At 46.6% G+C, this 20801-nt stretch overlaps 1 protein-coding gene across 2 annotated transcripts in view; it reads left to right on the top strand.

Moving 5' to 3' along the window:
* The window catches only part of ahr1b (aryl hydrocarbon receptor 1b), a 159620-nt gene extending 140955 nt beyond the window's left edge, over positions 1 to 18665 (top strand). For both annotated transcript variants that reach the window (XM_043693099.2, XM_087988777.1), the window contains 3 exons: positions 7173 to 7314; positions 9176 to 10592; positions 18410 to 18665. In XM_043693099.2, coding sequence (XP_043549034.2) covers positions 7173 to 7314; positions 9176 to 10592; positions 18410 to 18583 — 1733 coding nt within the window. In that variant the 3' untranslated portion in view covers positions 18584 to 18665. The remainder of the gene's footprint in view (positions 1 to 7172; positions 7315 to 9175; positions 10593 to 18409) is intronic.
* The last annotated feature ends 2136 nt before the right edge of the window (positions 18666 to 20801 follow it).

The following is a 20801-nucleotide window of genomic DNA, read 5'->3' as shown; positions in this document are numbered from 1 at the left end:
GATCTGTCTTAGTGCTGCTGCTTCTGGTATCATATCCTCAATACAAGTAATTGTGCATTCGCCCCGTTAGAGTTAATAATAAATCTGTCAACCTTTCTGAGTTGGACATTAGTTATCCACAAGCTTAGCTACGTCCTCAGTGAGCTTCCAATCCAGACTGCAAGTTCATTCCTCGCAGTGTAACACCCTCCTCAGTGAAGGTCCATAACAGCAGCAGGAGAGATACACTATTATTTAGTTTTGCCTCACTATCTTAGTGAACAGCAGACATTCATCAATGGTCAATCTTCCTTGATTTAGCATACTATAGCATTTTCTCCAACATCACAAAGTTTTATTCAGATCACAAAGTTGCCAAATTGATTAGTCTGAGTTTCATCAAGCCCGCACCGTTGAGGAAAATATCCAATCATATCAAATTTTGATTCATTGATTCATACAGTGCAGAAAAGGCCCTTCGGCCCATTGAGTTTTGAGGAAGTTATGAAAATGATTGGTGATAGCAGTGCAGTAAATGTTTATTTGGATGTCAGCAAAGCCTTCAACAAGATTTTGCATGATAGACTAATTAGTAACGTTAGGTTACATTGGATTCAGAATGAGCTTGCCAATTGGATACATAATTGGCTTAACGGCAGGAGACAGCGAGTAATGGTGGAGAGTTGCTTTTTGGACTGGGTGTCTGTGACCAGCGGTTTTCCACAGGGATTAGTTCTGGGTCCTCTTTTGTTCATCATTTATATAAATTGTTTGGATGACAATATAGAGGCATGGTTAGTAAGTTTGCAGATGACACCAAAATTGGTGACATAGTAGACAATGAAAGAAGGTTTTCTAAGATCACAAAGGAATCTTGATCAAATGGGTCAATGGCCTGAGAAATGCCAGATGGAGTTCAATCTTGATAAATGTGAGGTATTACATTTTGGAACAACAAACCAGAGTAGGGCTTATACAATTAATGGCCAGGCCTTGGTAGTTTTGTAAATTCAGGTACATAATTCTTCAAAGTTTGCGTCACATATAGACAGGTTGGTTACAAAGGCATTTGGCAAACCTGTCTTCATTGCTCAGTCCTTTGAGGAGAGGAGTTGGGACATTGATTCGAGATCCTGGAGAGTGACAGGCGAGTGGTCTATTAGCATGGATTATCACCGTTATTACCCTTATTGCTACCTTATCCACCCTCATTAATAAAGAGGTTCCCATTCTTCCACCACTGGAGGGAAACCAGGTTGCCGATTGCTCCTCTGGGCTTCATTTTGGAGACCGGGAATCAACATCTCAGGACACACTCTGTGGGCAGCAGGCAAAGGTGTTTCCCTCCCCTCCCCTCACCTCCACAGACATTGGCAGTGTCCACGTTTGCAATGCACTGGCACCTCTCACTGTAAGGCTGCTGCCTTTTTGTACTTTGATCCCTCAGCCAGATCTTAAATGCTCACAGTATCTCAGTCCTGGGCTTCCTGTTCAGTGCAGCTAGAAAGCGAGGTAACTTGCCATGGCAGCCAGCAGTCGTCAGGTAAGAGGGTGGACAGGTAGGTGTGAAGCACGGTGCTATCTCAACGTTACACTGATAGCGTGCGCTGGCAGGCTGTTCAAGAAAACGCTGCTTACGCGAGTTTTGAGAAGATTTGTAGCTCAGGTTGAGGTTCTGGATGTAGGTTTGCTCGCTGAGCCTTCCAGCTAAGTGAGCAAACCCACATCCCAAACACTGCATCTCACCAGTCTTCCGAAGAGGAAGATGAGATCATTGCACAGGGGGAGCATCACCTCCAGCCTGAAAGAGTAGTGCAGCATCAGATGCAACAAGCCAGTTAACTGATATCCAGCTCCTGTCAATGTGAGCTGGATGCAGTATTTACACATTGACTGTAAATTTGTTCACGCTGCAAAAGTAAGTGGGCCCTATATATCACCAGAAGCAAATGCAGTTTTTCTCATTGCCAGTCTTCTTCGCTTTTTGACCTGTTCTTCAATAAAATATAATGTTTTCAGCCTTCCACGCTGAAAAATGTGAAGATGGCATGCTATGCTGGGCATTAGGGAAACAGTAGCCCTCCCTTAGACAGGCCTGAAACATGGTGCGGTGCTAAGGACAGGCTAGACTGACAATTGGTTTATCGGATGATGCTGTAGAAGTGCACACAGTTATGAATGTGAGCTTCTATTTGTAATGAAGTTTTACCTGTTCCACCTTTGTGCTTTGAGAAATTCTTTCTCAGTTCCCAATCGCAGCATCCTGGTGGTACAGTGCACTCATAACGGGATGAGCTCCAGAAAACTGCGGGAAATTCACAGGAAAGCCTCCGTGAATCTCTCCGAGTCAAGGTTGGCTAGACTTCACCTCAAGGTTTCCAATCTGTGCCTGTAATGCATTGAAGTGCGATTGCAACAATAACTTGTCAAAAGACTTCTACATATTTTTAGACTCGCTTATTCCCTTTTCTAATTTCACCAAAGGTTTTGTTCTTTGTTCCCATCAAATCAAACCTACCTGATCATTCTTGATTTTGTTTCATTGCGAAAAATGTTTTGATTTTGGTCCCCGCCTTCTCTTCAGATGTTTGGAATATTTAGATACTAATTGATTAGAAATTAGACAATAGACAATAGGTGCAGGAGTAGGCCATTCTGCCCTTTGAGCCTGCCCCACCATTCAATATGATCATGGCTGATCATCCTCAATCAGTATCCTGTTCCTGCCTGATCTCCATTACCCTTGATTTCACAATCCTTGAGAGCTCTATTCAACTCTTTCTTAAATGAATCCAGAGACTGGGCCTCCACTGCCCTCTGGGGCAGAGCATTCCACACAGCCACCACTCTCTTGGTGAAGAAGTTTCTCTTCATCTCTGTCCTAAATGGCCTACCCCTTATTTTTAAGCTGTGTCCTCTGGTTCGGCACTCACCCATCAGCGGAAACATGTTTCCTGCCTCCAGAGTGTCCAATCCTTTAATAATCTTATACGTCTTAATCAGATCCCCTCTCAGTCTTCTAAACTCAAGGGTATACACAAGCCCAGTCACTCCAGTCTTTCAGTGTAAGGTAATCCCACCATTCCAGGAATTGACCTCGTGAACCTACGCTGCACTCCCTCAATAGCCAGAATGTCTTTCCTCAAATTTGGAGACCAGAACTGCACACAGTACTCCAGGTGTGGTCTCACCAGGGCCCTGTACAGCTGCAGAAGAACCTCTTTGCTTCTATACTCAATCCCTCTTGTTATGAAGGCCAGCATGCTATTAGCCTTCTTCACTACCTGCTGTATCTGCATGCTTACCTTCATTGATTGGTGTACAAGAACACCCAGATCTCTCTGTACTGCCCCTTTACCTAAATTGATTCCATTTAGGTAGTAATCTGCCTTCCTGTTCTTGCCACCAAAGTGGATAACCATACATTTATCCACATTAAACTGCATCTGCCATGCATCTGACCACTCACCTAACCTGTCCAGGTCACCCTGTAATCTCCTAACATCCTCATCACATTTCACCCTGCCACCCAGCTTAGTATCATCAGCAAATTTGCTAATGTTATTACAAATACCATCTTCTATATCATTAACATATATTGTAAAAAGCTGCGGTCCCAGTACTGATCCCTGCAGTACCCCACTGGTCACTGCCTGCCATTCCGAAATGGAGCCGTTTATCCCTACTCTTTGTTTCCTATCAGCCAACCAACTTTCAATCCAAGTTATTACTTTGCCCCCAATACCATGCGCCCTAATTATGTGGGACTTTATCAAAAACTTTCTGAAAGTCCAGGTACACTACATCTACTGGATCTCCCTCGTCCATCTTCAGAGTTACATCCTCAAAGAATTCCATAAGATTAGTCAAGCATGATTTCCCCTTCATTAATCCATGCTGACTCTGACCTATCCTGTTACTACTATCCAGATGTGTCATAATTTCATCCTTTATAATAGACTCCAGCATCTTTCCCACCACAGAGGTCAGACTAACTGGTCTATAATTTCCTGCTTTCTCTCTTCCACCTTTCTTGAAAAGTGGTATAACATTAGCCGCCCTCCAATCCTCAGGAACTGATCCCGAATCAATCGAACTCTGGAAAATAATCACCAACGTATCCACGATTTCTCGAGCCACCTCCTTCAGTACCCTGGGATGTAGACCATCAGGCCCTGGGGACTTATCAACCTTCAGACCTAACAGTCTCTCCAACACCAATTCCTGGCAAATATAAATTCCCTTCAGTTCAGGTCCTTCAGCCACTGTTACCTCAGGGAGATTGCTTGTGTCTTCCCCAGTGAACACAGATCTGAAGTACCAATTCAATTCTTCTGCCATTTCTTTGTCCCCGTAATATATTCCCCTGTTTCTGTCTTCAAGGGCCCAATTTTAGTCCTAACCATTTTTTTGCCCTGCACATACCTAAAAAAGCTTTTACTATCCTCCTTTATATTATTGACCAGTTTACCTTCGTACCTCATTTTTTCTCTGCGTATTTCCTTCTTAGTAATCCTCTGTTGTTCTTTAAAAGCTTCCCAGTCCTCCGTTTTCCCACTTATCTTTGCTATGTTATACTTTTTCTCTTTTAACTTTATATGTTTCTTAACTTCCCTTGTCAGCCATGGCCACCCATGCCTCCTCCTAGGATCTTTCTTCCTTTTAGGAATGAACTGATCCTGCAAATTATACACCGAAATATCCACCATTGTTCCTCCACTGTCATCCCTGCTAAGGTATTGCACCATTGAACTTTGGCCAGCTCCTTCCTCATAGCTCCATAGTTTCCTTTATTCAACAGAAATATTGTCACTTCCGATTGTACCCTCTCCCTCTCAAATTGCAGATTGAAACTTATTGTATTATGGTCACTACTTCCCAATGGCTCTTTCACTTCGAGGTCCCTGACCAATTCTGGTTCGTTGCACAATACCAGATCCAGAATTGCCTTCTCCCTGGTCGGCTCCAGCACCAGCTGTTCTAAGAATCCATCTCGGAGGCACTCCACAAAGTCTCTTTCTTGAGGACCAATACCATCCTGATTCTCCCAGTCTACCTGTATGTTGAAATCCCCCATAACAACTGTAGTAACATCTTTGTGACAGGCCAATTTCAGCTCCTGATTCAACTTACATCTGACATCCAGACTACTGTTTGGGGGCCTGTAGATAACTCCCAAGAGGGTCTTTTTACCCTTAGTATTTCTCAGCTCTATCCACACTGACTCTACATCCCCTGATTCTAGGTCCCCCCGCACAAGGGACTGAATATCATCCCTTATCAACATGGCCACCCCACCCCCTCTGCCCGTCAGTCTGTCCTTACGATAGCACGTGTAGCCTTGAATATTCATTTCCCAGGCCCTGTCCACTTGAAGCCACGTCTCAGTTATCCCCACATTATCGTATCTGCCAATTTCCAAAAGAGCCTCAAGCTCATCCATCTTATTTCTAATGCTTCGTGCATTCATGTATAGTATTTTTAATTTGTTTCTGCCCTCACCCTTCCCATCAACCCCTATTTCACTCAACCTTACAGCATGATCCCTTTCTGAGTTTTCTGCCTCATTGATACAGTTGTCTTTCTTGACTTCCCTTGTTCTAACTTTCCCTCCAATTTCCTTCTTAAACATCCAGTTTGTCCCCCCCCCCCCCGCTACTGAGTTTAAACGTAGCTGTGTTGCAGTAGCAAACCTGCCTGCCAGAATGCTGGTCCCTAACCTATTAAGGTGCAAACCGTCTCTCTTGTAGAATTTATGCTTACCACAAAACATACCCCAGTGATCCAAGAATTTAAATCCTTGCTTCCTGCACCAGTTCCCCAGCCACACGTTCAAGTCCATTATCTCCCTGTTTCTGGCCTCACCAGGCCGAGGAACTGGAAGCAAACCAGAGATAACCACCTTGGACGTCCTACTTTCTTCCTAGTTCTCCGAAGTCCCGCTGTAGTATGTTCCTCCTCTTCTTCCCGACATCATTTGTGCCGACATGTACCACCACCTCTGACTCTTCACCTTCGTCCTTGAGGACTTCCTGCACTCTGTCTGTGATGTCTTTAACCCTGGCAACAGGAAGGCAACACACCATCCTTAAGTCCCGTCTGCTGCCACAAAAACCCTGGTCAGTTCCTCTCACTATGGAGTCCCCTATTACCACGGCTCTGTGCGATGTCCAACTCTTCTGCTCTGTCTCCACGCCAACTTTTGATTGACAGACCTGGCCGCCTCACAGACTGGCAGTGTCATCTCTCTCTACTGTTTCCAAAAGATTCAACTTGTTCCTGACAGGTACTTCTCCCGGGGTCTCTTGCACCTGTCTCCTCTCTGCCTTCCTCATCATCTGCTCTCTTCTGCTCTCTTCTGGTACAATTGGTGTAATAACCTCGCTGAAGGTCTTGTCCAGAAAGATCTCGTTCTCTCGGATGAGCCTAAGGTCCTCGAGCTCTTTCATCAGTGCTGCAATATGCTCTGTCAGTAGCTGAACGTGCACACACTTTCCACACTTATACGAGCCAGACACACCAGAGTCGTTGACCTCCCACATCAAGCACGTAGCACACTGAACCAGCTGGGCAGTCATGGCTTCACCCTCTTCAACTGTGGCATAATCACTTCACTCAACCTCCTTGCTGAAGACTCCTGAGCTAAAGCCTCACTCTTCAATCCACAGGAACTTCCTTGGACCCTCTTTTTGGGGCAAGTCTGTGGACTTTTAATTTAGGTTAGAGGAGAGAGGCCCTACTTTGTAGGACCTGGGGTCTAGAACACACCCACTCAAGTAACAATCACTTACCTTCCCGATTGGCTTTGCGCTCTGCCTTCACTTCCGCCCAGCTCCCGCCACTCTCTGATGCGAAATTAGTATCAAAGGGAGATTTTCCAGCCAATGGAATCACTCAAAATTGTAGGACTGCCATCGCCACTCCAGTCCAGTCCATCATTGATACATTTTCCATTCGTGGTTGGGTATATTTCTGAACTCAGCCTGTTATATTGACGGTTCCCTGACTCCTCTGAATCTAGGGTCAGTAGCATGTGAGCGATGAGTGCCTTGTCAAGGAATCTGAATGCAGCAAGGATTAAATCATGACCTTGCAGGCCTGAATGGTGAGGAGTGATTACCACGGTATCTTGCCTATTAGGGGTCATTTGGCCAGACTGGCTGAGCTCACACTCGCTTCTGTTTGGGTTTCAGTGATTAAAACAGGAGAGAGTGGCCTGACTGTCTTCCGACTGCTCACTAAGGACAACCGATGGGCCTGGGTTCAAGCAAATGCGAGGCTGGTGTACAAAAATGGGAGACCGGATTATATCATCGCGACGCAGAGGCCCCTGGTGTGAGTGATCTGACTGTAAGGTTGTTCAATCCACCTCTGTCGCCCTTCCTTTGGTGCTGTTTGTTTTCAGCATTGTACTCTCCTTCTCTAGTTTTGAAATGACATGATCCCTCCTACTTTTAATATCGAGCAGTGAGTGCACTGCCCATGTTCAAATCCTTTGCGAGTAGATGGCCTAAGGGGTTGATTAAAGCTGTGAAAACACCCAGTGTCTTGGAGACTGAGGGGCCCTGGATTATAAAGCCTTCTGGAAGCTTTTATTGAAATCTGTGCCTGATGGAAAATTTCAGTTTTTATTTTGTTTGCAGGCTGAGGGAGGGATTTCTCCTCCATGTTCCAGTCTCCCTGAGTGAGGGAGGTCATGAGTTTTGGCTCATGAAAGATTTGAAATAATCACACTTCTAGGTGTGGCGAGATGAGAGCCCTTAGTTACATTGTAACTTGCCATGAGGGCTGGCTAGATGACTTCGGCTGGTGTTGTGCGACACAGAAACTGACACTCCAGTGCAGTCATGAATCTGGCCCCATGGAACAATGACACCACATACAGTTCCTAGCTCTTTACAGAAATGCAACTCCACCACCACCCCTCCCCAGTCTTGTTGCCGTTGCTCGTTGCTATCCCATATTCCGGCTAAGAGTGGGGAAGTTCGAAGGTGCAGGGTCCAGATTCCCCAGTGGATTTATCTACGTTGTTCCCCTAATGGAAGGAGGGAGGGGGGGGGGCGGGGTTTGTAACATGCATTCAAACCCACACACTCAGCTGCTGAAAGGCTGCTATCTCTGGATGTCTATCATCTGTCCCATGCTGCCTATACTGATCAGGTTAGAATTCCTGCTTTACAATGGTGGGCTCCCTCATGAGGGTGGAAATCTGTCCCGAAAATAGCGAGGAATTTCTGGAAAGAGGGTCAGAGGATCAGATAGAACCCTGCCCTGAAACAGGAAAGCACCCTGCTCCTGGTGTGTCACATCCCTTATTGCCCCCCTCCTTCTTCCCTAGCCCTGAGAATGCTCAGTGGATGACTTGAAGAACATTCCTTTTGCTCTCAGGTGCTTGCCTTCCACAAAGCTGAACTGATGCTAGTTTATCAGCTGAGGACATGCTCAGCGTCTTTGCAAATGGTCACTTCTTTCCTCACGGAAACACAGATAACAAGCCATTAGAGTGAGAGCGATGTATAGCAAAGAGAGAGACCCTTCGGTCCAACTCGTCCATGCCGACCAGATATCCTAAACTAATCTAGTACCGTATTCAGCTAAACCATTTCTAATCATGAACCTGTCCAGATGCCTTTTCAATATTGTCATTGTACCAGCCCTGGAAGGAGCACAGATGAGCTCTCCTGAGGTGGGGTGTGGGGAATGGATCGAGCTGGATGGACAATCTCAGCTGATGATCCCGCCCCACCCTGTCAGGGGCACTGAAGCGACTTGCAATAATCCCTGGGTTACTGGGTTTATCTAGCTGGAGCTCTTGCCTTGTCGTTTTCCAAATATGGCCGAGCACATACATCAGGAGCAGGAAAAGGCCTTTGCACCCCTCCACCATTTGAAAAGGTTACGACGGATCAACTCCACTTACCCCGACACCCTTTGAGTGCCCTGTTAAAAATCAAGAACCTCTCTAACTCACCTTAACAGTACCCGATGGCCCAGCCTCCATGTTGCCCCGGCTTTCTGGGCAAGAGAATTCCACATGCACCACAATGCCCTGAGAGAAATATGAAACCAATTCCTCCACCTGAAGCCCCGGGGCAGTTGGGGGGGGGGGGGGGGGGGGGGGAGGGGGGGTTGGTGTAGTGCCACTGTGATATTTATCTACGACGGCAAAGTGACTGATTTTGGTCTCACTCCGCAGAGATGAAGAAGGAGGGGAGGAGCTCCGGAAACGCTCCCTCCATCTACCGTTCACCTTCGCCACGGGAGAGGCGCTGCTCTACCAGGCTGCCTGCTCTGTCCCGGGTGTGCCTCCTGACCCTGAGGTTGCCAAAGGGAGAGGCGGCAGGGGCAGGAGGGACTCAGCTGGCAGGGCCAAGAAGGGCCAGAGGAACGTGGACCCCAGCTCCCTTCTGGGCGCCATGATGTGCCAGGACGAGTCCGTGTACATCTGCCATCCTGCGCCAGATCCCAGGCACCCCCAGGGCAGCGAGCCCATCGGCACAGCTGGAGGCGACTGGCAGTGGCTTGCGGGTGATGCCAGTGAGGTGAGTCAGCAGGGGGTTAACGCCGGGCACCTCGACCCCCTGCTGTCCACATTGGACTTCCTCGAGCCGCCTGGTGAGGACGGTTGTCTGAACAGCGAGTTGTTCAATGCACTGGCAAACCTCGGGCTTGGCGCAGACGAGCTGCAGCTCCTCCTGTTCGACGAGAGGACGGTGACGTTGGACACAGATCCAGGACACATCCCGCCACTGAGCGACGCCTGGACAAACGGGGAAATTCTGTCCTACGTCCACCACTCGATTGTGAGTAAGAACGACCAGGAGCTGCCTGGAGCCCAGCGACCATTCCCGACTCCCGGGTTTTCCCAGGCTGCACCCGCGAGCCCTTTGACATATTCCCGCAAGGCCCTTGGCGATGAGGCCCCGTATCCCCCCCAGCATTTCCATCGACAACAGCACTCCCTCCAATCCAATAACACCCCGATAACACAGCAACAAGACCTCCTGCTGCTGACCCACCAGAGCAACCAGGCCTTGGCTCAGTGTTTCCCAGTCAGTGACGGGCAGCCTCAGGTGAGCCAGGAGGGACCCAGCCATCAGCAGCTGAAGGGGCATCTGCACACGCACTGCCCTTTTAAACCAAAACCCCACCAACAGCTGCCCTTGGCCGACAGCATGCTCTCCCGTAGCCCGGCTAACACCCAGTTGTTGGATTACCATCGCCAGTCGGCAGTTGATCAACCGGTGGAGGACAAACTGGATCATCTCCTTGGTTACGGTCAGGGCCTGACTTCTTATCAGCAGCTGCTGTCCACGTGTCCAAGTGGGATCACTCCAAGCACAGATTCCCACGTGACTGGGGCACCTTGTATGGAGTTCACGATGAATGACGGAACAGGCGACGATGGCCATTACCATAGCTTCCTTGCCACATCGTCCACATATAGTACCTTCCCAGAGAAGCAGCAGGCTCAGGAGATACCTCTCTGCCAGTATCAGCCACTAAATCCTTCCAGCAACCCATTCGTGGACCTGTGTCCAGAGCAACACACGCTCACAGTGGATCCTTACGGATGTTTCCCAGCTTTGAGACCTCAGGACAATTCCCAGAAGGTAACCTAACTCCAATCTGTACTTGGCTTGCAATCCTATTGACATAAGTCTGTTTGAAAAGGAACATGATGCACTTTGGAGACAGCGATCACAATTCTGTCAGGTTTACTTTAGTGATGGAAAGGGATAGCTGTACTCCACCAAGCAAGAGTTACAGCTGGGGGAAGGGAAATTACGATGCAATTAGGAAAGATTTAGGAAGCGTAGAATGGGGAATGAAACTGCAGGGGATGAGCACATTAAAAATGTGGAGCTTAATCAAGGAAAAGCTCCTGTGTGTCCTAGATAAGTATATACCTGTCAGGCAGGGAGGAAGATATAGAACGCGCGAGGAAGTGGAATCCCTGGTCAAGAAGAAGAAGGAGGCTTGTGTTAGGACAAAATGTGAAAACTCAGTTAGGGCGCTTGAGGGTTACAAGGAAGTCAGGAAAGACCTAAAAAGAGAGCTCAGAAGAGCCAGGAGGAGACATGAGAAGTTGTTGGTGGATAGGATCAGGGTTAACCCTAAGGCTTTCCATAGGTATGTCAGGAATAAAAGAATGACGAGAGTTAAATTAGGGCCAATCAGGGATAATAGTGGAAAGTTGTGTGTGGAGTCAGAGGAGATAGGGGAAGCACTAAATGAATATTTTTCGACAGTATTCACTCTAGAAAAGGAAATGTTGGCGAGGAAGATACAGAGATACTTGCATCTAGACTAGAAGAGATTGAGGTTCACAAAGAAGAGGTATTAGAAATACTGCAGAGTGTGAAAATAGACAGGTCCCCTGGGCCGGATGGGATCTATCCTAAGATCCTCTGGGAAGCAAGGGAAGAGATTGCCGAGCCTTTGGCATTGATCTTCAAATCATCATTGTCTACAGGAATAGTGCCTGAGGACTGGAGGATAACAAATGTGGTTCCCTTGTTCAAAAAGGGTAGTAGAGACAACCCTGGTAATTACAGACCAGTGAGTCTCACTTCAGTTCTTGGTAAAGTGTAGGAAAAGGTTAAAAGAGATAGGATTTATAACCATCTAGAAAAGAATAATCTGATCAGGGACAGTCAGCACGTTTTTGTGAAGGGTAGGTCGTGCCTAACGAATCTTGTTGAGTTTTTTGACAAAGTGACCAAACAGGTAGATGAGAGTAAACCAGTTGATGTGGTGTATATGGATTTCAGCAAGGCATTCGATAAGGTTCCCCACAGTAGGCTATTATACAAAATGCGGAGGAATGGGATTGTGGGAGACATAGCAGTTTGGATCAGTAATTGGCTTGCTGAAAGAAAACAGAGGGTTGTAGTTGATGGAACATGTTCATCTTGGTGTCCAGTTACTGGCGGCGTATCGCAAGGGTCGGTGTTGGGTCCACTGCTGTTCGTCATTTTTATAAATGACCTGGATGAGGGCTTAGGGTGGGTTAGTAAATTTGCAGACGACACTAAGGTCGGTGGAGTTGTGGATAGTGACGAAAGATGTAGTAGGTTGCAGAGAGACATAGATAGGATGCAGAGCTGGGCTGAGAGGTGGCAAATGGAGTTTAATGTGGACAGGTGTGAGGTGATACACTTTGGACAGAGTAATCGGAATACAAAAGTACTGGGCTAATGGTAAGATACTTGGGAGTGCAGATGAGCAGAGAGATCTCGGTGTCCATGTACACAGATCCCTGAAAGTTGCCACCCAGATTAGATTAGATTAAATTAGATTAGATTAGATTACTTACAGTGTGGAAACAGGCCCTTCGGCCCAACAAGTCCACACTGCCCCGCCGAAGCGCAACCCACCCATACCCCTACATCTACCCCTTACCTAACACTACTGGCAATTTAGCATGGCCAATTCACCTGACCTGCACATCTTTGGACTGTGGGAGGAAACCGGAGTATCCAGAGGAAACCCACGCAGACACGGGGAGAAAACTCCACACAGTCAGTCGCCTGAGGCGGGAATTGAACCCGGGTCTCTGGCGCTGCGAGGCAGCAGTGCTAACCACTGTGCCACCGTGCCGCCCACAACTTGACAGGGTTGTTAAGAAGGCATACAGTGTTTTGGCCTTTATTAATAGAGGGATTGAGTTCCGGAACCAGGAGGTTATGCTGCAGCTGTACAAAGCTCTGGTACAGCCGCACTTGGAATATTGTGTACAGTTCTGGTCACCGCATTATAAGGAGGATGTGAAAGCTTTGAAAAGGGTGCAGAGGAGATTTACTAGGATGTTGTCTGGTATGGAAGGAATGTCTTACGAGGAAAGGCTGAGGGCCTTGAGGCTGTTCTCGTTAGAGAGAAGAAGGTTGGGAGGTGACATACAAGATAATTAGAGGGTTAGATAGGGTGGACAGGGAGAGCTTTTTTCCAAGTATGGGGACGGCAAACATGAGGGGGCACAACTTTAAATGAGGGGAGATAGGTGTAAGACAGATGTCAGAGGTAGTTTCTTTACTCAGAGAGTAGTAAGGGTATGGAATGCTTTGACTGCAACGGTAGTAGATTCGCCAAGTTTAAGTGCATTTAAGTCGTCGTTGGACAAGCATATAGACGTATATGGAATAGAGTAGGTGGGATGGGCTTCAGATTAGTGTGACAGGGTGGCACAACATCGAAGGGCCTGTACTGCGCTGTAATTAGGTTAGATTAGATTACTTACAGTGTGGAAACAGGCCCTTCGGCCCAACAAATCCACACCGACCCATCGAAGCACAACCCACCCATACCCCTACATTTACTCCTTCACATAACACTATGGGCAATTTAACATGGCCAATTCACCTGACCTGCACATCTTTAGACTGTGGGAGGAAGCCAGAGCACCCGGAGGAAACCCACGCAGACACGGGGAGAATGTGCAAACACCACAAAGTTGCCTGAGGCGGGAATTGAACCCGGGTCTTTGGCGCTGTGAGGCAGCAGTGCTAACCACTATGCCACCGTGTTGTATGTTCTATGATGCCTCTAGTTGGGGGAGGTACGGGGTGAGATGACTCATGGGTCCATGTTCCACACAGGACTAGAACACAGATAGATCAGAAGGTTAGCAGGCTAGAGTTAACCAGAGGACAGATAAGCGAACTGCTCAAGGTTGCTCATACACTTGTGGCATTTGGGAGAAATCACTCAGTGTTTAGCCCCATGAGCCTGCTTCACTGCTCAAGAAGATTGTAGCTGATTGGATTGCAGCCTCTACACCATTTTGCTGCATCCAATCCCCTCCGACTCCCTTGTTGGTCAAGGATCTATCTGACTCGACTTTAAATATGTTTACAGAATCGCAGGATTATTACAGTGCAGAAGGATGCCACTCAGCCCAAAGTGTCTATCTCTTGCCTTTTCCTCCTAACTCTGCACCCCATCACTATTCAAATAACTATCCAGTACTCTCTTGAACGCCTCGATTGAACCACCTCGATTGAACCACCATTCCCGGCAGAGCAGTCCAAGCCCTGACAACTCACTGTATGTTGATGTTTTTTCTCAGCTAACACTTGCTCTGTGTGCACCTCACTTTAAATCTATACCCTCTTGTCCTTGCGTAATAAGCTTTGCCTACCCTAGTCTGCCTGCTCTGGCTTGTCCAATCCTCAAGCAGATCTCCTGTCTCCAGAGAGAACACTCCCAACTTCCTGAGTCTATCCTCAAAGCTAAATTTCATCATTCCTGGAACCATTACTAGTAATTTACTTCTCTACTCTCTCCAATGCATTCACGTCTCTTCTACAATGTGGCACCCAGAACTGTATGCAGTACTCCAGCTCTATCAGGTGCTTCATACAAATTCCACATCACCTCCCATTTCTTGTACTCTACCCCCCTATTAGTAAAGCTGAGGACACTATATGGTTTATTTGCTGCTCTCTCCACTTCTGCCACCTTCAATGATCTGTGCCCATAAATAACCTGCTCCCTCTGCTCCTGCACCCCTTTTAGAATTTTACCCCCTTTTCTGTTGTTTCAATTTTCTGTGACCAGAGTGCATCATGTTTCTGTGCATTTCACCACATCTGCCACCTATCTGTCCACTCCACCTTGTGGAGATCCAGACTGTCCATCTCACAATTGTAATGAATCTAATCTAATCTAATTTACAACCCTTCCAAGTTTTGTCTCATTTGCAGACTTGAAAATTGTCCCCTGCAGACAAATCAGAGAAGCAAGAGTCCCACTATGGGCTCCTGGGGATCTCCACTAATAAATTTTCTCCCAGACTGAAAATATCCATTGACCATTCAGCTCTGTCTTTTATCACTCAGCCAATTTTGTATCCACGTCACTCTGTTGCTTTTATCACAGGAGCTCCAACCTTCCTCACAAGTTTATTGTCAGGCACTGATTCAAATGCCTTCTGGAAATCCTCACGTATCACGTCAAAACTCCAGCAAGTCAGTTAAACATAATTATAAATCCATCCTGACTTCTGAATCGGTATCCCTTGTGCTTTGGGAAAGTGTTCAAACGACACTCAACCTGGTTAGATTAGATTACATTACAGCGTGGAAACAGGCCCTTCGGCCTAACAAGTCCACACCGCCCCGCCGAAGCGCAATCCACCCATACCCCTACATTTACCCTTTACCTAACACTACGGACAATTTAACATGGCCAATTCACCTGACCTGCACATCTTTTGGACTGTGGGAGGAAACCGGAGCACCCGGAGGAAACCCACGCAGACACGGGGAGAACGTGCAAACTCCACACAGTCAGTCGCCTGAGGCGGGAATTGAACCCGGGTCTCTGGCGCTGTGAGGCAGCAGTGCTGACCACTGTGCCACTGTGCCGCCCACAACCCTCCGAGTTAAAAAGATAATCCTGATCGCAATCTTAAATGGGAGGGTCTGATTTATAAACAGTGTTCAAGTCTCTCCCACAAAGCAAAATATCTCTTCGACATCCACCCTGTCAAGTCCCATCGGGATCTTATACCTTTCAATAAGATCATCTCCCGTTAGAAGTAACTTGACAGACACATGAATAGACAGGGAATAAAGGTATATAACCATATAGTGACGTTGGGGGGGGGGGGGGAGGGGGGTTTAATTTAGAAAGGCATCCTGTGATGATGCAGGCTGAGTGGGCTTCCTGGGCTGTACTATTTTCTGTTCTTCAGATCTCCAATGGATCCAACCCAGCTCGTTTAACATTTCCTCATAAGATGATTTCTCTATTCCAGTATCAGTCAAGTGAACTTTCTCCAAACTGCATTTATATCCTTCCTTAAATAAGGTGACCAAAACTGGACACGGTGCTGCAGATGTGGCCTCACCCATGCTCTATACAACTGTGGCAAAACACTTTGGTGTGAGTTTACATTCCTCCATAACAAAAGACAGCATTCCACTTGCCTTCCCACCCATTCAAAAGGTACCAGAATCGCTGTACCTTTTGTGATTCACGTACCAGAATGTTTATATCATCTTCAAAACTTATTTTCCGACCAATCTCTATATATTAAACACAAACATTGCAACCGTGCGTTCAGTCCTTTCATCCAATAATTGATAGTAAATGTAAGCTGTTGTGGCCCTGATACTGGTTCCTGTGGCATCATCAACTCAAAAACAACCGCTTTCTGTCTCTGCTTCCGATTAGTCTCTGTCCATCCTCGGCCAATGTTAATGTATTATCTACAGTTTACAGACCCATCTCCCCCAACCCCGACACGCACAAAATCAGCTCATATTTTGCTTTGTAATCTTTGATGTGGCACTTTGTCAAATGCCTTCTGGAAATCTAACTGCAGGACATATTAGTACAGTGCATACAACAATTCCCCTTTATCTATCTTGCTACTGCTGCAAAGACCTCCAATCAATTAATCAAACTTGATTTCCCTTACGGTGGCTCTGCCTGATTGCATTAAGCTTTTCTAAATGTCCTCCTATAAACTCCTTATTAATAGATCATGGCATTTTTCCAATGACAGGCATTGTCCTGTGTTTTTATGCATTCCTTTGTTGAATAGAAAAGTCACTTTCCCAGTTTTCCAATCTGGCAGAACCTTTTCGGAATTGAGCGAACTTTGGAAAATGCAAACGAATGCATCTGCGGTCTGAGCAGCTACTTTTAAAACCTGTGGTTGAAGTCCATCAGGATATGGGGACTTATTGTTTTAGCAGTTTTAATAATTCTGTCAGTCCCCTTTCTGCCTGGTGATTCCAACTGCTTTAAGTTCCTGTCTTTCTTTCGCCTTCAGACTCATGATTATTTCAGGGATGTTATTGGTATCTACAGTGAAGATTGAGGCAAAATATCTGCTCAATTCATCTTCAGGGCCCTAATTTTCCATTACTAAGTCCCCAGACAAATTCCGTGCTTACTTGTCTACTTGTGGCTAAGATCAGAAATTTGTGTCTCGCAAGTAAAGCTAAACAAAGAAACAAAAGGTATGAAATAGGACCTCCTGTAGCCCATTCAGCCCCACAAAAGCCTGCTTTGGCATACAGTAATGTTGTGGATGAATGGCAGAACAGACTCAGTGGGCCGAATGGCCCAATTTCTGCTCCTATGTCTTACAGTATTAAAGCTTCTCTTTTGCCAGAACACCATCTTCATACCCAGATCACTGGATTCCCTAAGTGCCTCAGAATCTGTCAAGCACTATTGATTTCAAAAGATTCACAGTTCTCTGAGTGAAGGGATCTCTCTTCAACTCAAATGACTAATGTCCTTGTCCTGAAACTATGCTCTTGTCTTCTCGGTCCCCCAGCCAATGGAAAAGATCCTCTCGGCATCCTTCCCTGTCAGGCTGCTGAAGGATTTCACATGTTTCTGTTAGATCATTTCTTGATCTTCTGAAACATTAGGGAGTATAGGCCAGATTTACTCAGTCTGTTGTCAGAAAAAAAATCCTCATCCCCGGAATCATTCTAGTGAAGCGTGGTTGCCCTTCCTTTAAATCAGCTATATCTTTCTACAGTTAAAGAGACCAAAATTTAGTGCAATACTCCAGATACAGTCTCATCAAGGTCCTGCATATGGAGGACCACAGCATGAAAACAGACCCTTAGCGTCCAATTTGTCCATGCTGACCAAGTTTTCCAATCTTAACTAGTCCACTTGCCTGCGTTTCGGTGGCTCAGTGGTTAGCACTCTTGCCTCACAGCGCCAGGACCCAGGTTTGATTCCAGCCTCGGGCAACTGTGTGGTGTTTGCACATTCTCCCTATGTCTGTGTGGGTTTCATCTGGGTGCTCCAGTTTCCCCTGACAGTCCAAAGATGTGCATGTTAAGTGAATTGGCCTTGCTAAATTGCCCATGGTGCTCGGGGATGTGCAGGCTAGGTGTGTTGATCAAGGCTAAATATAGATCAATAGGGTAGGGAATGGGTCTGGGTGAGATGCACATTGGAGGGTTGGTGTGAACTTGTTGGGCCTAATAGCCTGTTTCCACACTGTAGGGATTCTATGATGATTGATTCTACCGTCAGCTGTGAGGAAGGGTCACGGAATGTGAAACGTTAACTCTGCTTTCTCTCCACTAATGCTGCCAGACCTGCTGAGTCTTTCCAGCAACTTCTGATCTTGTTTCAGGTAAGGTGGGGATTGGCCGCCTTGATGGTGCCAATCACTGAATAGATTTCTTATCTACCCCACAGCGCATGAAGACTGGCCACAAAGGTGACAACAGGAAGGTGCCAGCAGTTGGATGACAGGGTGTGGCTCTCTCGGAGGTGGGGGCAGAATACAGCATTTACAAGAGAATGAGAAGCCCACTTCCAGCTCCGAGAACAGCCTTCCTGTGGTGCCTGGCACCTCCTGGGTTGCTCCAATTGCAAGCTCGTATCCGTAATTCACGGTAAACCTAATCTCTCATCTTTCTGCCTTCTCTCACCGTGTTCCTAGGTGGACAGCAGCTGCCATTTGGACAGTGGAGAGCTGGCATTTGGTTGCGACCATCCCAATGGGAGCACAGTGCCCTCAGACAGACTGCAACCCGGTATGGGCATTCATCAAAACCCCTCTGCAGCTGGCTATTACCTTCAGGGACACCCAACCGGGAGGTCAGCTCAAGATTAGCACCAGGACACAGATTCGCAACAAGATGGAGGCTTTCCTGTTTAAAACAAGGCATGTTCACTTTTTGAAACAATGCCTGCTTGGTCTTCTCAGGGTGGGTTATGGGGATGGGTGGGGTGGGTTTACAAACCAGTGTTTTTGTTTTGTTAAAGATGTGTGGACTAAAGTGCTCCTAGAGTGTTAATTATGAAGGTCAATAGCTTACGTTATTCTGATCTACTGCCCCTGTTGTATCACCTCCTCTCTCAATGATTGGAATTAGTCAGAGACATCGAAAAGCTGGGCTGTGTTGTGTTGCACAAAGGCATAGGAATCTGGGATTCCATAGCACTGCCATTCCGGACCATTAACCAGCCCATGAATGTGTGGCATCTGCTCAAGTATTTCCCGCAGCGAGATACATGAGGAATTACACCCGCATTCGTGAGCTTGCGGTGAAATAACTGGGCTGAGTGACTGCGAAATGGTGCCTAAGTGCACACCTTTGTTGAACAAGTCATTGGGAAACAAAGGGGAATTCCACCAAGACAGACAAAGACTCTCCGCTGGTATTTCAGTGCAGTCACATCAGAACCATCATGCCTCAGGATTGACAGAACAAAGGTTGCAAATGACCCATCAAAGCAGTATTTAAACCCCAGCCAACATGAGTCCTTTGGCGCAGAGAGCTTTATCTCATTCTTTCTCAAAATGTCCTGCTTAAGGAAAGGAACCTGCTGTACAAGGACGATTCTGTAGCTTGGGCCCTTTGAGTTTTGAGAAGACGTTCTCAGAGCTGAAGTTGCAATATTTGGGAGAAAGCTCTAGTTGCACCACATCTGGAGAAATGGTGTTCAGTTCTTGGCACAATGCCTTAAGGTGGATACATTAGCCTTGGGGTGGGCTATGCAGATTCACCAGTGATACTGGTGCTAAAAGGGTTAAATTACATGCATAGCCACTCAGACTAGGCTTATGTTCCCTTGAGTATACAAGCTGAAGGCTGATGTAATGGAAGGGTTTAAAATGGTTAAAGGAGTTGGCTGTGTCTATAGATGCATAAAACAATTTCCTCGGGTGGGAGAGTCCAAAAGAAGAGGTTCTAACCTGAAATTAAAGCCAGCCTCTTCAGGGACAATGTCCAGAAGTAATTATTGACAGAAAGTGGAAGAGAAACACATTGATACAAACTCTCCATTCCACAAGCAGTTTTTGTGAGGGTGGAAGTCAATTAAAAAAAAAATTCAAAACTGCAGTTTTTCAAAACTGAACATTTTTATGAGGCAAAGGTTGGAGGCTTAGAGAAGCAGGGGGGTTAGATGGAAGGAGCATGCTGATCTAATTGAATGTGAAACAGACTCAAGGGACTGAATGGCCTCCTTCTGTTTCTAAAGGAAAGTGGGGAAGTGGTCAAATCTTGAGAGCCTGGAGGCGTCCAAGGAATTGCCTGTTTGACTTGAAAAGGAAAAGGGAATTGATTGAAGTTGACGGAGATGAAACACGCGAGACGAAAGATTGAAATAAACTTTTCCCCACAGTGAAGTGTTCGATGAAAAGTTGTAGAACCACGTTTGAGATCGAGATGAATTATGTTTCTAAAAGGAGCGGCAGACATATTGACGGCCCTGTCCTCTTGTTACAAAGTATGTGATCATCGGGCAGCCCAGCTGTCTATTGGTGGGTGGGTGGGGCATTCGCAGGCCTTTACAGATGAAGAGGCCACCTCCACAAGCCATCAGCTCACCATCACTGGGTACTCACAAAACCTGAGTAGAATCCTTGCTGGAGGCCCCAGTCAAAAAACTTTAACAAATATTTAGATAAGCACTTGGAATATCACAATATTCAAGCATTCAGGACAAGTGCAGGAAATTGGGATTGGCGCACCTTTACTGGTAGTAAGGTTGATGCAGGTTCAATAGGCTGAAGGGCCTTTACTGTGCTGTAGGCCTTTTCCCTGGGGTGGAAGAGTCCAGAACTAGGTGTAGGGTCCCCATACTCCTCCCTCTACCCCAGAGAAATCCAGATTGCTTTTGCTGTGTGGCTAAACCATTCTTATGAAGTGGACCATAGGTCACATCTTTCTATTGAACCAATATTCAGATTGAGCGAACTATGTTCACGCAGACCAAAGTGAATGATCCACATTGGTTTGTGTTAGGTGGTGTAGGGTCGCTGATATCTCTAAGTTTCATTGCATTGAGGGGTCACTCCATCAATAGTTACGGAGGTGATGAAG

This window comes from Chiloscyllium plagiosum, unplaced genomic scaffold (genome assembly GCF_037043375.1).
Source record: "Chiloscyllium plagiosum isolate Xiang-an unplaced genomic scaffold, Cpla_swu_hap1 HiC_scaffold_7, whole genome shotgun sequence".
NCBI classification, from domain to species: Eukaryota; Metazoa; Chordata; class Chondrichthyes; order Orectolobiformes; family Hemiscylliidae; genus Chiloscyllium; species Chiloscyllium plagiosum.
This window is presented reverse-complemented; position numbering and strand designations above follow the sequence as displayed.